The sequence below is a fragment of the Chiloscyllium plagiosum genome, unplaced genomic scaffold, assembly GCF_037043375.1.
Source record: "Chiloscyllium plagiosum isolate Xiang-an unplaced genomic scaffold, Cpla_swu_hap1 HiC_scaffold_5, whole genome shotgun sequence".
NCBI classification, from domain to species: Eukaryota; Metazoa; Chordata; class Chondrichthyes; order Orectolobiformes; family Hemiscylliidae; genus Chiloscyllium; species Chiloscyllium plagiosum.
The window spans coordinates 41,433,074-41,449,881 of record NW_028270143.1 but is presented as its reverse complement, the minus strand read 5'-3'; the positions used below and the strand labels follow the sequence as shown (position 1 = coordinate 41,449,881).

Genomic DNA, 16,808 nt, shown 5'->3' with positions numbered 1-16,808 from the left:
ATACATTAAAGCCCTCATACAAACTATTTAATATGCAAATGAAATCAAATAATTGGGAAGTTAGTCTACCAAGACATGGTGAATTCATGAATAATACACAATCAGGATGAAGCATAATAGACATTTTCTAAAAATCTACTTCAAAGTATGCTTCATATTTAAATAGCAACATTAGCATTCACTTCATTAGTGATTCATATTGATCTCCCACTATTTAAAAGTAACCCAAATTCCACATTAATTTGAACAGTTGATAACTTTAATACAGTCAGAGCTGAAAAAAATTTAACCACTGAACTAATTATGACTCTGAGAAAAATATTCTCCTTGCCCTTGATAAGGTTGTTCTACTTTCACAGTTAAGTACAATTGGTTTTGATCATTTATACATCATTGGTCAATAGTGAAAACTGTTACAGAATACTTTGTAAAGCTTTGTGTAGAAAGGGAGGGAAACTCAGCTTTATGGTCAATGTCAGAATCAAGGTGAACAGTCCTCAAGCCAAAGACCTATCAATCTTCCAAATCCAAATTCTGGATGAATTGCGAAACCTCCAAACAGGCTGAATTTATGTTATCAGTGATTCAGGTGTAACTTGTGTTGAGAAAAATATAATAATCACATGAATATTGACTGTAATTGTGTGGAAAGGGTTCTGGGGAGATTTTATCTAAGCTAATGATTCTGAAAGGCTAATGTTGGAGGCTGCATTAAGTCCCAACTAATCTGATGATATCCTCCAGACTTGAGTGGAGAAATTGGGAAAATAGCTCTGGAATTTAAAGTGAACAGATGAGTTCTCAGTGTGTTCCATTAGCCTTATTAACAACATCTAATGATTTAGAGATGCCGGTGTTGGACTGGGGTGTACAAAGTTGAAAATCACACAACACCAAGTTATAGTCCAATTAAACCTGTTGGACTATAACCTGGTGTTGTGTGATTTTTAACATCTAATGAGTTAATGTAACTGGTAACTAATTGTAATCACACAATGAACTATATTTTGTTAAACTAAAAGCCTCTCATTAAGATTCAATGGAGCTTGCATCTTGAACCATATAGGCCTTTAAACACAGTCACAGAATCTTGGCTCTCTGAGTCCATGGTGAGTAGGTGAGTCTCTACTGCTTTTGTGGAAATGACATCAGAGACTGGTGGGATGCTGACTGGAAGATGTCATGCATGTTTCCAATTGAACTTGAAAGGAGCTAGTGGGCAGGAGGTTCAATTCTACTGTGGTCTTCAAGCCACAGACACATGTCATTGCCTCCCAAGTTGCACAGCTCAGGTTTGACAGAAGTAGGTGCCAGCTTCCCTTGTCGGACACAGATGCCTCCACCACTGCTTTCCACTCATGTGTGCAGGTAACTGCAACAGGTTCAGAACACCCTCTCTCTGTGCACCAATACTCAGTGATGCTGAAGACCCTGGCGCCTCTCTTCAAGCACTGCTTATTCACACATAGCTGCAAACTCCTGTGTCTCATGTCTTTTAATGTGTTGAAACTGGGCATTTTGTCTTCTCTTCCTCCTTTTTCTTAATGTCAGCAAAGCTAGTACACCTGTTGGGTTAGGCTGGTGGAACATCAAGGATAGCTTTTTTGTTTTCTGTCTGACATCATAACATAATTAATCTTCTCCTTTGGGCCCTTATCAGGCTGCAGCCTGCCTTTATTTATACCCCCACATCCTTATCTTTTAGATGAATAGGTATGGGAATGGTCCTGTTAGTTGAATGTGAAATAGACGCCCACTACCGCCACCACTGTTAGTGAGTCTTAGATGCCCTTCGTTTCAGTATTAAATTAATCACAACACATAGTGTAGATGTTGGTGTAGGAGGTAATTGAGTTACTTCACCATTTTGTTTCTGCATTAACTGCTTCAGCCTTCAGACCCAAGCCTAAACAGAGTGGTCACAATATAATACTTTACAGTTTCTGTTTCAATTCCATCATTTGTTTGAGTTTACACTGTGCAGAAACTAGTGTAAACAGATCTTGAGCCTCCCATTGTATTGTGAATTAACTGTGACACCTTCTTTTGCAAAGAAATTTAGGAGAAGGATGGAGGTTGTAAATGTTTTTATTTAATTATTTGAGTCGCCTCAACATTACTCCTGTACATTGCATTTTCTCTTCAATTATTGTAGAAATCATCCTCCTTTCCTCTGGCACCTCTGCTAACCTTCTTTAATCTCTCCTTGTGTTCATTAACCATTTGATCCCACTCCCATCCAGGTTCCCATGCAAGGCCTTAGCCTTCAACTATCCTTACTCAATTCACCTACTCTTTCTCCCTCCTTAGTGCACATAATTACCCCATTCTGTTCCCACCCGAAACATGCAGTTCCCTGCTTTCCTTGTTTTCCTTGTCCTTGTCACTGTGATTCTCCCATCTGTTTCACACCTTCCTTCCCCAGGATCCTTCCAGTGCCCCGGCTACCACATCCTTTAAGTGTGGTCAGGGGTCAACATATAAGTATTTAAGAAAAACAACCATGACTATATAAGACTAAAACTTCTATTACACAGTCTCTACAGTGCAGAAGGAGTCCACTCGGCCCACAAGTCTGCACCAACCCTCTAACAGCATCTCACTCAGACCCAGGTCCCCACCCTATCTCTGTTACTTCACATTTCCCATGGCTAATCCACCTAGCCTACACACCCCTGAATACTACGGGCAATTTAGCATGGTCAGTTCACCTCTCTTGCACATCTTTGGAATGGGAGGAAACTGGGATACCCAGCAGAAACTCACACAGACACAGGAAGGGTGTGCAAATTTCAGACACAGTCACCAAAGGCTAAAATCAAACCCGGTCCCTGGTGCTCTGAGGCAGCAGTGCTAAACACTGAGCCACCATGCCGTTCTTTCTCACGACTTTGTTGACCCCATCACGCTTTACCACTTGCGGTGTATTTGCTTGTACAAAGAAGTGGCTTAGTCATGAAGGAAGCAAGTTACTGAAAGAAATTTGTCCTCACCAGAACTTTGAGAATGTGGTCTACTCCATCAGGTACTTGCTGCATACATGTAGTCAGGTTTGTGAACTCATGTTTCCCATTTACACTTAACAAGATTGAGCTTGTAAACACAATTCCAATGGGTTGGAGTGTGACAGAAAATTGATGACATGCTGTTGTATATAAAAGATGTTCCTAACCAGCAAGGCTAGGAAAGCTGGCATACTTGAATGATTCTGGGAAAACATTAGCTACCACTGGGAAACTGGATTTTTGCCCCATGTCTAATTAAGTTTCCCTGTCCCCTTTCCAAAAGCTCCAACTAGGCTCAGAAGATTCTGTCCATTATGGACATTATCAATAAGACATAACAGCATTTCCACTTTCTTATCTCAAGACTATAAATGTAAATGAAGAGTGAGGGAAATCTTGCCCACACAAAACTAAGCAATAGCAGTACTAAGATCAAGCAAAGCATTCTTTTTACGACAACAGGCTTCTGTGTCCTAATTGAAAATAATAAATATTCATTTAAACATTCAATATGGTTTGCTGAATACTTAAATAACACTTCATTTGCATAAAAACTAACAGTAGATTTTTTTTTAATGCAATCATTAAGATAAAGCCTGTGAATACAATTTGAGGGAGCCATTTGGCCACATTTAGCTCCCTTTGGCTAAAAGTGTATTAATTTGAAATAGCTGTGGAACATCATGAGCTATAAGAAAAAATAGATAATAGGTTACTGTTGAATAAAGAAGCAGGAAACTATTCGGACATCTGCGATACTAAATGTTTCCACACTTCTGCAATGATGAACTGAATTGATCAGTAGGTTATGGAAATAATACATGACATTAATAGATGAAAATATCACACTAAATGGATGCTTAATAAACTACTCAAGAAAAGTATTATGGTTATTTGTCTGTCCAAATAATAGAAGCTCAGCAATTAGAATCAATGCTAAAGCAAGGGTGAAATGTAACTGGATCTTCTTAAATGTTTCTGATTTTGGAAATATAAGTTTAAAAGTTGATTAATACATTGATGGAATTTGAATGAATAATATTCACCTGCAATGTAAATTTTGTCCAGCACTACATGTCCAGGAATTTTCAAACAAATGGTGATTAACATGGAAAGGAAACTACAAGGCCAACAGTATTGAAAAAAAATCATGCAACCAACAGAGAAGCAGCTTTCTGTACTGATGTAGTCAACCACAGATATGGATTTATGATTATGACTCTTTGGCATTTAAGGATCTGATCTCAACTACGTCAGAATGAGGTTTTTCAGTCAGTGATCAGGTATTTGCCTATAAGCAAAGAGGCAAAAAAAAAGTCATCCCCAGACAACTTTCTTTTGGTTACATTTGGAAAGAAACTAACAGAAGCTTAGAAGGAAGTCACACATGTCCTCTATTAATGCATCATCTTGGAAAACTGGAATATATAAAATGTATAAGAAGCAAAATGAAGAAAAATGCAACAATCCAGGCCTGAAAGGTGTTGCAAGCTAATAACATATGGCTATTGTACCTAGTTTTGAATTAAACCTAAGCTGTTAGGATGAAGGTCTCCTGATTTTTTGGATGTAAAAGGTCCTACATTAAATTTGTTTGGATATTGCCAGTCTAGCTTTCTTAGATAAATGCTGCCCTTAACTTGGCAATGATAAAGTCCAGTTGAATGGCTGATACAAAGACAGTTACAGTGACACTCCAGAGAACAGGATAAAGGTACATTGCTGCGAAGTGGATTAGGCAATGACTGACTCTTCAGTTAGGCTATGGTTATATCTCTTTGAGAATCTCTTGACGCAGACACGAGATGGCTGTAATTATTGAGCTCTTCTCTTAATGGGTGTAAATATTTCAGAAAAATTGGAGTGTTTACTGTATTGCTTTTATTGACATTCTATACCATATCTGTTGTTTAATCAGTTGATCAATTCTCAGCTAAGTAATGTGAGCACTAAAGTTTTAAGAACAACAGACTTACATAGCACAAGGTGGCACACCTTCTCCTTGGGGAGCACAAGGTTCTTTCTCTTCTAGGGATGGACATTCTTTCCCACCACCAACAGGAAATTGCTTAATACTGGAAGTTCTGGTACGGAATCCTTTCGTAGTGGTCGTGCTGTAGCAAGTCTTTGAGCATGGACTCCACTCTGACCATTCTGAGGTTAGACAATCCTTTGGGACGACACAAGACTGGAAGGTGATTGGCAGTTTCTCTTGTTTGCAGAAGCTGACAAAAAGGACAAAAATTTAATTAGTTTAAAATCTACTTCAGCACATTTTTAACATCTGTTAATGGAGAAATTTTACATTTAACAACCCTCAGCTGCATTCTTAGAAGGAAATTAAAGTGAATCTTTCCTAACAATCAACACACCCATTTTAATTTCGACACTCACAACCCAGCTCTACATGGTTGGTGTCTAACATTTCTGCACTTGAAAATTTTATTTGCTTTCAAAGCAGAAGTGGAATGATCAGTCTGAATGAAGAAGCTTATACAGCTCAGTAATGTTGCAGCACGTGATATTTTTGGCAATTTAAAAACATAAATAATTGGATTAACTAAATTAGAAAATATTATAACACTGGGAAATATAGACAGGAGGCAATTTCATTCATATTTTTGATTTGGAACTTGTAGTAGCTTGCATTATTGTGGCTGTCCGACAATCATTCAGAAACCCCAGCCAAAGAGTCAAACAACTGACCCTAAATAAGTGATGAATTTCATTGGATAGCTGTTGAAAAAAATTAGCACAAGTTAAATTGGACATTTAATAAGAAACAGGGAGGAGAAAATGAGGACTGCAGATACTGGAGATCAGAGTCAAGAGTGTGGTGCTGGAAAAGCACAGCAGGTCATGCAGCGTCCGAGGAGCAGGAGAATCTATGTTCCAACATAAGCTGATTTCTGATGAAGGGCTTATGCCTGAAACATCGATTCTCCTGCTCCTCGGATGCTGCCTGACCTGCTGTGCTTTTTCAGCACCACACTCTCGATGTTTAATGAGGAACATTTTACGGAAACTTCTATGTACCCTTAACTAGCATTGAAGGGCACTGCTGTACTATATTGTCTCTTTCTGTACATGGCAAGTCAGACAAAGCATTACTATAATCAATCATTTAATCATCATTTTTCAAGTTTGAGCCTGCAGCTGCTAAATGTGTAAGAAGCATATCATTGGCGGAGAAATGCTCAATAACTTTTTCAATTTTATTATTTAAAAAAATACATAGAGATGGTTTGGTGAACCTAATGCAAATGCTGCTTCCTGAATGGCCTGAATGCAAGGTGGAGTTTTCTGTTGCTTCTCTAGTGCTATGTTTGGTGACAGCATTTAATTGGATGGGACAGGACGACACCTTTCAACATAGTGTGTCAGACTAGAACTTGATAGAGGGCATTACACATAGAGCTTGCAGCCTCTGCTCCATTTCCCTGTTATCCTGTGGACGCAGAGGTTCTGCATTTGCAGAGTAGTGTTCTCGGGTTTACTACCGGTACCACGAGATAGCGAGGCGAGGAACAGGGAGCGGGCGCAGCTTAATACGTGGCGGCGCAGCTGGTAGGAGGGAGGGCACTTGCTGTCCCCTAGCTATTGCACCCTTTGTGTAGACAGGTTACCTATTCCTCTGCCCTCCTTGTGAGCATGCAATAAAGCAACACCCTGCAGCAAATCCAAGAGCACAATACAAAACTCCTCTGGAATGCTCCAGATTACTTCACACGTGGTACAATATAAACCATTGTGAAAAAGTTACACTCCTCCCAGTTTGGATGCTTGATCTTTAATGAACACTGAAATAGGTCCCAGACTGCAACCTCATATTGGATCTTTGAAAAGTGACAAGCAAATATGTGGATAGGACCGTCGAGAAAATTTGGAATCCCAGAGGGATTTCAACCAATCAGTTGTGTGATATCAGGACAGAACTCAAAAGCTACTAGTGCAAGCAGGGGATGTACCTATCGTGTATCACATCCCCAGAGAATTGTAATAGGAGCCTCTGTAATTTTGCTCAAAACAGTGCTATATAACTGAATTTCTAGTTGCACATGTGGAAGTAACACTGGGCATCATTGACTTGTATTCAGCTGACAGAACAATTCTCTTGACATATGATTCAGTGAAGTGTGATAAAATTGCTGTTAAATAATACTTTAGAAACTTAGCCCTTTATTAGGCTCACTGCTCCATCTCTTTACCAAACATGCTTGAGGCTCTGACACTGGATGTGCCATCTAGATTTTCCAATTTGGTTTACAGCTGTTTATTGTTTCTTTATTTTGATTTGCATTGTCACTTCCACTTGTAGAATAAACAACTTCAGGCTAGTTGTCAAGCTCCTGGAACTGGATGTGTATTAATTCCCTTAGTGTAAAGCAGAGGAAATGAGCCTAGAGATTTTAAGGGTTCTGTGGATTTTTGGGCATCAATTCTTGTGCATTTGATGGAAAAATGCATTTGGGAGGACACACTTAACTGAAGGAGGAAAAAGATAATTTCAACAATACCAATGGGCATCTCTATAACACTTTATAGCCAAAGAATTACTTTGTAATGTAGGAAAAGTAGCAGCCAATTTATGCACAGAAAACTATCACAATTTGCAATGATCAGATAATCAATTTTGATGATCTTGATGACGGCTAAATATTGGCCAAAACAATAAGGGAAATGGAATCCTTTACCTCCAGCTGAGAGCAAAGACTGGGCCTCAGTTTGATTTCTTCTCCAAAAGAGGCACTTCTAACAAAAGCAATGTACCTTTAACATAACACTGGAGTACCAGCCTTGATTTTCACGCTCAAATCCTGGAGTTGAATCTAATGTTGTAGAGGTATGAGTGCTGAATGAGTCATGGCTAACACTTAATGCCCTTTAATTGTGGTGGAAATGACACCATAACTTGGTTATCATTTTCCAGGAACAGATGCAAGAATGCCATTGATAATCCTGGGTTGGGCAGGGGCGAAGCTCTATATTTTGAAAGATCTGTATAGAAGCAATTAGTAATGTTCCCATTGCTGGGACCAGCTCATTCTTTTCTGCAGCAAGGGTAGGAGAGATTGTGGGGCTGTCAGAAATGCAGCCACTTGGCCAAAATATACCATTCAGCGTTCACAAAATGACATTCTTTGTAACCAGCAACCATATAATACAAGGAATATTACATTGGCCTAGTTGGTGCTATTTGAAATTCCTTTAAATGTTTCTCTATAGTTCATTACGGAGTTTTCTGTTTTGACATACTGAAGTAGGACCTTAAAGCCATTTGGCTCATCAATGAGATCATGGCTGTTTTGATCATCTTCAACTGCACTTTCCTGTCGTATCTCCATAATACTCAATTCTCTTACTGATTAGAAATCAATTTGTCTCAAAATGTTAAAGTCTGTTGTAAAGAATGCAATAGCTAAGCATTTAGAAATAGATAATACAATGAAGGAGGGCCAGGACATTTTCATGAAGGGGAAACCATTCCTGACCACTTTACAGTTCTGACGGTTCTTTGAGGGGATAACAAACAAGCTGGATAAAGAAGAACAGGTAGCTGCAATATATTTGGATTTTGAAAATAAATTCCATTTGGCAGCTATCCTTTTATGATGCACGCACTAGAAACCCCATATCCCTGCTTTCTGCAGTCTTTCTCCATTTAAATAATATTCAGCTCCTCTATTCTTCTTGCCAATTTGTACAAACTCACATTTTCCAACTTTATGCACAATCAATCAGGTTTTTGCCCATTCATTTAACCTGTTTATACCCCCTATAGACTGAAGCTATCCTCATTACTTGTATTCTAACCTAATTTTGTGTAATCTGCAAACTTGGTAATTGTATGTGTGCTACCTTATTCAACACCTGACCGTGAATCTTAATGCCACACTGAGCTGAATGCTTTATTGATTTCAAGGATAGTCACTCTCACCTCACATCTAAAGTTTAGATTTTTAAAATCATATTTGGACCAAGGATATGATGAGGTCTGGAGCTACATGATCCCAACAGAACGGAAATTAAGTATTAGTGAGCTATTGCTAAGTCCTGCTTGATAGTTCTATCAGCAACACATTCAAACTTTCTGATGGTTGAGAGTAGACTGATTGGCCAGTTGGATATTTGGTATGGTTAGAGTGCATGGTAACTCTGTGTGTGTGAGGTGGCAGGAAGAGGATGTGGAGCAAAGTTGATCACTGACTTTCTTCTTACTCCACACTTCTGGGCAGCCCGCTTCACTGGGGACAATACATTGACCTCAACTGCAATTTGTGTGTAGGTTAGGACTGTTAGTGTGGCCTCCTGTATCAATTGGCTAGAAATACAACTGCCCTTTTCTCCAACAGCCCATTCACCAGTACCTGCACAGCCATGAAGAGTGATTTTCTTCCCTCTGGGTCATGTGTTGTATGTTGAGAATGAAGCACCATAATGTGAGGGCAGGTTCCTTGCTTGAAGCATCTGAAATAGGATGTAGGTATATGATGTAGATCTAGTACTTTAGGTACAGCACCAGAGGCATGAAAGCCGTAAGATCCCAGCAGTAGCAAGTGCTTCGGCCTCTCCGACTGCACAATTGCCAGTTAAAAACTGCCACAATTGCAGAATTAATGAGGTGGAGATTGAGAAAAATCTCTCTAAACCATGTATCTCACTTGGCAAAGCTCTTTATCTGAAAGTTGGAAAATTCCACACCATGTCATCAGTACAACTGCTGGAAATTTGTGATGCTTCATAGATTTTGCATTATCTAATATCTTCCGACATTGAAAAATGCCACATGGAGGGAATCAAATTGGCTGAAGCTGACCTCGATGATGCTGGGCACCTTAGGAGGAAATCATGATGGATCGTCCATTTGGCGCTTCGAGCTGAAGATTCTTGCAAGTGCTTCAACCTTCTCTCTTGTCATGATATTGTGGGCTGTCCCTTTATTGAGAATGGAGACAACTGTGCACTCTCCTTCACTGGGTAGGTTTCGATTGTCCACCACCATTTATAACTGGATGTGTCAGCACCACAGAGCTTAGTTATCAACATACCCATGGAAAGGAGCAGAAGTAGACCATTCATCCTCCTGAGCCTGCACTACCTTTTTAATAAGATCATGGCTGATCTGTTGTAACTGCAAATCCATATTTTTACCTAATCAATTTGCATTCCATTTGCTTTCCTAATTACTTGCTGTACTTGGACACTCATCTTTTGTGATTCATGTATTAGGACACCCAGATCACCCTGCAACTTGCAGCTATGCAATCTCTCATAGTTTAGATAATCTGCTCATTTCTATTCTTCTTGCCAAAATGGACAATTTCACACTTTCTCACATTAAATTCCATTTGCCAAATATTTGTCCACTCACTTAACCTGTCTATTTCCATTTGTAAGCACCTTATATCCTTTTTGCAACTCAATTTCTGTCCTTTCTTTGTGTCATCAGCAAATTTAGCTACCATTCCGCTGGCTCCATCATCCAAATCAGTTATATAAATCATAAATAGCTGAGGCTTCAGCACTGACTCCTGTGGCACAAAACCCATGACAGCCTGTCAGCCTGAAAAAAGATCTATTTATTCTTACGCATTACCTTCTGATAGCTAGCCAATTGTCTATCTAATTAAGAGTGGGACAGTACATTATGAGAGTAAGCTTGTACAGAACATGCAAGCCAATTGTAAACGTTTCTATAGATATGTGAGGAGAAAAAAAATGAATAAAGACAAATATAGGTCCCCTACAATCAGAAATGGGAATTTATGATGGGGAACAAAGATAAGGCAGACTAATTAGATATACACATTAGTTCTGGCTTCACAGAGGAAAATATAAATAACATTCCAAAAATATGGAAGGACCCAGGAGATAATTGGAAGGAAGAAATGAAATAAATTAATATTAGTAAGGAAGTAATATTGTGAGAATAAACAGGATTAAAGACAGATAAATCCCTAGGCCCTGATAACTTTCATCCCAGATACTTAAGTGGCCCTTGAAATAGCAGATGCACTAGTGGTCATCCTCCGAAATTCTATAGACTCTGGAATAGTCCCTACAGGTTGGAGGATAGCTAATCTTGCCCTTCTATTTAAGAAGGGTGGCATTGAGAAAACAACAAATTTTGAACAGTATTATATTTTCAGTCCTTTATTGATGGCAGATATGTCTTTGAAATGTGAATGACCAGAACAGTCTGTCCACATACAGCTTGTAGTTTTATTTTGGATGCACATGCCGTCTGCAGAGAAAGAATTCAAATTAAAGCTCTATAGTTAGTCTCCCATTGTGACTGACAAGCAGTCATGTTGTTACACAGTGTTACCATAGAACTTGTTTCTGTATCTGAAATAAAAATCATTTGGGGATTGCTTCAGAGCTGCTGGAGCTTGACAATGTGAGAAAATTGAACTCAAAAACACAATATGGCTGAAATAAAAGCATCGCTGGGCTAATAACTTTGTTGCTGCTGAAGTTATCTCAATGCTTTGTCACACTAAGTCTCAGTAATGTGTTCAAGCTGATGTCTGCAATAATGATATCTGCACTCACTGTCCAAGTAAAAGACACATAATGCATAGATCAATACAGGCGCTGAAATATATACTTCAGTTATTAGCACTGCTTGTTCATTTGTTCTGTGATTTTTTTTTTAGGAAAAGGACAATGGATTTGTAATCCCAGCTGAGGTACTAAAGGTTTTTTACCTTCACACTCCGTTGATGGTAAATCCTGTGAGGCCTACAGATACCGTGGTTGCAATATCTTGCAGTTCCTGCTGACCTCCCTAATTATCTATCCAACTTTTAGTCCCAGCCCATTGTTTCTCACTAGAAAGCAAATCCATCCTTAAAAATTACCAAGCAACTAACAACCAAACTGCTTTATGCTATGTTTTATGCAATCCCACAGCTAGCATTTTTTTGATACTGCTCCCAATTATTTGTGCACTGTGGGGGGTGTGCCTAGACATATCGGAGGCTGCTAGTTTCTCCCAGGTTCTCATTTCTCTTGGTCACTGGTATTCCTATTTCCTCCTTATTCTAGGGTAAGGATCTTTTACACTCTCCATTACAGTTTCTTTATATCTTTGTATTACCAGCTATTGAATACAGCTCTCTAGTGTAGTGGCCAATAGCTCTCTCTGCAACTTCATCCTTTGCTGATGTTGAACTAACATCATCAGTTGCAACATCACCATTTGTACATTTCCTTACACAACAAACATTACCATGAGTCCAGTGGTTTGCTATTTAGAATAGATGCATGGATACATAGAAAAGTTACAGCATGGAGATCATTCTCCAAAACATATTTAGCCTCATGAATAACATTCTTGCTTATAATTTTAAATCAAAGCCAAAGGATGAGAATATTACAGTTAAAGGTGCCAAGCCACAGTGGATAAACAATACAATTGCAGCCTCCACCTACAGTATGTAATGATTGCTGTGTACACTATGTTTACAGGTGAATACTCTGAAGAGCATTATATTTGCTTCTCCTTTTAATTTAATGTGTGCTATTGTCATTGAGTAACTTAGCTAACAATTTCAGTATTCTGCCCATCCAAGAAAAGAGGTGTTCAACAAAAAAAATTCTCCTTCAGACCGTGTTCCTTTAAGTCCATCAGAATGAATTGGAGGTGGATGATTTTATTTTGAAATTGCTAAGTAAAGTGAAGTCATTAGAATATTAATTTAATCAAACAATGAGTAGTGGTAAGTAGTTTTCCAAGCCATTGTTTTCTGATTCTCACTACGGATTCTTTAGCACACTAGCACCACAAAGCAGGAATTCACACAAATTCCCATATTACTGATGTTCCCTCCTCCACATCTTGCCTAGTCAACTGAGAGATTTGTGGTTAAGAAACAGTAAGATTCAGTATGATGCTTTCAGAATCCAAACTGAACATGCTGCTCAAACATGGAATCCATTATTCCCCTTTTATCTTCCCTCTACTGTTACTTTTGCATGGTCGTCTTACATGGACAAAATGCACAATGTAATTTTCAATACTTTACATCTACTGCTGAATTTGACAATTGAAATTGTATATTATGCTTTTTTTTTGCTTTTGTTTTTGTTTGTAAACTGAAATTTGAAAATCTATGGGGATGGAATACCACCACCATGTCTGCAGAAGAGGGCTTTCAAACTTTGCAGTGTCAGTATAGCTGAGCATGTAAGGTCAGGAAGAAGGTCTGCAGTCAATGCTGTGTGCCTCCACTACCAGAGCACATCCTTAGTGCCTATCAGTAAAAAGACACTCAGAAATCTTGCAGATTGCTCCTTCTGGTAAGGAGGTAAGGTGATGGAGTTTCCCTTGAAACGTTATTGAATCATTCATTGTTCCCGAAATAATGGGCTGAAAATAGTTCAAAGATTATTGAAGTTCAAGGTCTTGGCTTAGGCCTGACTTCCAGTACTGTTCAAGAAACTATTGCCTCTTCTCAAGCTGGGTACATAACCATTACGTTAATTACCAGGTAAAGGATGTAAAAGCTCCTCGGCTAAAAGTCCTGTTCTCCCCATATGCCGGCCTGAGCCAGTTCTTATGATATGGAGACATTGACAGGGATTGGTGGAGGGTAGTATGGAAGACCAGACCGAGTGTATCCAAGTTCTAGCCAAATGTTTAGGGCATTTTTGGTGTATTCGTGCCAAGTCACACCATAAAGATTGAGTCTTGGTGCTTATTTGCTTGGCTTATTCATGCTGCTAAATACAACTTTACATCCAAAAACTGAAAATAGATCTACAATATAGTGGCCAAACCAGTTGCAGGCTGTTCCCTTAACTTCTTTTTAATGCCCTTAAGTATCATTGCCGTACATCATTTCTTTTTAACTAACGTGACAAGTGGAGACAGTATCATACCAACCTGGGATTGAACGATGTCACCCCTACGTGCAAAAATTCAATTAATCAAAAATCAATACTGGTATCTATAACTAAAAAGAACATTTATAAACATAACAATGTTTGTGCTTCTTCCTGTAAAAATGAACTTTCTGTTTCAATTTTATCTTGCAAATTATGCATAAAATATGAAGGTACAATACTCACTGTTCATTAAATTTATTTGTAAAGGGCATGGCATCCAGAATTCTGGCTCCATAAACAATAAATAATGTCAAAACTAATGCCAAAAGTCAACAGATTGTGTTGTTTCTGGCTCTCCACACAGCGTGTAGTTATACACAACAGGAGACAGGATGAGGTAGTTCCTTTACGGAACCTGAAAAAAACATGTTGTCAGCATTCGTTATCAGAGGTCTCAGATTCATGTCAGACTGACTGTATTGCACAATGTTTAATAAATGCATCAGCAGGATACAGTTGCAGAAAGCTGATGCTACATCAATTTATTATGTATTGTATCACAGTGTGATCAGTTTACAGGTGGGTGGTGTGAAGTGTTTTTGTACAAGTGAATTACAATGAGCTGCACCATCTTCTGAAAATCTGGATACTGACTCCAACTCAAAGCCATCATCATTTAGCTTGGCAAGAGAACAGGCCAGACTATAATCATCATGTTGTAGTGTTGCTAAACACAGCTATTTGAAAACAAATATTTACACAATTGGTTCTAAGGGACACAGTATCCTCTGAAACATCAATACAAAGAACAGCAAGGTCAAGCAAACTGCTCATCAGCTGCCTGTTGTGCCTTGAATCTTATGTTAGTTGATTGGCATTGCATGTGATGTGCTTTCTGGCTTACTGTATTTAAAGACAATGTGTTTCAAGACAGCAGAATTAAGGATTAATTGTACCATTTATCAGGCACACTTCTAGGTTCCTTGCTAAATCAGTGAATGTCTCAGTGAATAACTATAAAGTGGAGTATCTTAACACAAAATCTAAGTTTAGAAATCACTGTTAGTGATTTTAGAGGACAAACACTTCGTAAGTTCACTTGTCCATTATTGTCATAATTAAAACACCAGGAAGAAATGTATTTTAAAAATGCCAAGCAACTGATTGGCAATAGTCTCAATTGTAAGTTATAAGATCTGCAGATTCCCATTGTCATTTTCAAACATTGCCTGTACGTTGCATTTTTGTTTTGCTTTCTCTTTCCTAGACTGTTTTGTCTTTTTTTCTGGTCCTTTTTTACTTCACTCATGCAGGTGCACAAGCACGTCAAAAAATGATGAGAACCCTAATGTCGCTTTGATAATTTTCTCCGTGTGCTGCCTCTCCATGCTTGCAGAACAACAGCTCACAACACTGGTCCCGATCTCCCAATGGGTAGCACTGTAGACATGATTTCTGTGTCAGGATAATATGTAAGTCGCAACACAACTGGCTTCATAGGAATAGCCTGGCAAGTTGAAGCTTCTGATGATTAATTATCCAACTTTTGGAACCCTCCAATAAAGTCCCCAACTCTGAGCTAGAACCAGAGACTTTGAATGTTCCAACTTACATACTTGAATAGTTAACTTGAAAGTTTATGGGCATTAGAACCTGCTCTAACTCCTGGCAAACTATAAAACTGTCCTCCTCCATGGTTACCCAACTCCCCTAGCCCTTACATGACCTGTGACTCCATTTGTACTGTCCAGAATTGACATCCCTAACTCTTAAGATCCCCTCCCCCAAATCTGATACCCCATCCTGATCTGTGATTCCCCTCCTTGACTGCCACAACATGCGACTCCCACCTCACCCATATTTTTGAATTTCTCCTTTTACTTCATTACTTTAGCTGACCTACTCAACTAATGTGTCGCATGCCAACAGGCTGTTTTCCTCTTGTGGGAGAGTCTAGGACTCAGAGTAAGAAGTTAATTGTTTACGACAGAGATGAGGAAGATTTTTTTTCTCTAAGAGGGTGGTGAATCTGTGGAACTCTTTGTCACGGAGTGATGTCAAGGCTAGGTCATTAGGATACTCAAAGGCTGAGATGGTCAGATATTTAGTCACAAAGGGAATCAAGGGTCATGTGGCTAAGGCAGAAAAGTGGAGTGGCAATGATCAGATCAGCCACAATCTCACTGAATGGCAGAGGGAAATTAATAGGCTGAATGGCCTACTTCTGCTGTGTCATATGGTCTGATGGTTTTCTTTCTTAAACTGATGTTAAATGTAAGAAGCAGCCCCATAAAGCTACAGATGTCTTTATGTCTACTAACCTTATTTTCAAATCAGTACACTAAACTATTTGATTGCAGCATGTGTATTATTATAAAGTTACATTTTTGAACACGAATAGTTAACATTTTGGACTGTATTTTACACCCCGCCTCTCCCCCCCAACACCAATCTGTACCCAGGTATCTTTATATCTAAGATAGCGCCATAAGTGGCGACTTATAAACTTTTCACTGTACTCTTTTGAGGATGTGACAATAAACCTATATCTAATTTAATCATAACATGTTTAAAGGTTGAGGGTTGGGGCATGGTAAAATCCAGCGAATGGCTCTTGGCCTACATCCCTTCTTCTTGACTGAAATGTTATGGGAGTGGGGACTGATGGGCAGGCATTGGGAGGCCCACCAACCTGCTTGTGGATGACTGAAGTCCTTATTTAAGCATTTTACAGCCCATACAGTAAGCCCAGCAACTTTAGCTCTGTACCCAGTGTTGGACCAAAATAGACGGAGCTCCTTTGCGTGATTCCTGGAGGCATGTTCAACCTGTAAATGAGTGGGCTGTAACTAGAAACAAGTTCCAGAGACAGAGAGCGAGAGAATGTCACAGAACTGAGTGCAGCTGTTCTCCCTAGCAGAAGCTGCCTATTCTCTGCCGTAAAAAAATCTCAGTTTAAACCTGAAGAAA

General features: G+C 39.0%; 1 protein-coding gene across 1 annotated transcript in view; it reads right to left on the bottom strand.

The window, feature by feature from the left end:
• LOC122549803 (thrombospondin type-1 domain-containing protein 7A-like) overlaps positions 1–16,808 on the bottom strand; it is a 403,547-nt gene that overhangs the window by 192,873 nt on the left and 193,866 nt on the right. Inside the window, exon 3 of the mRNA XM_043689852.2 lies at positions 4,982–5,230. Coding sequence (XP_043545787.2) covers positions 4,982–5,230 — 249 coding nt within the window. The remainder of the gene's footprint in view (positions 1–4,981; positions 5,231–16,808) is intronic.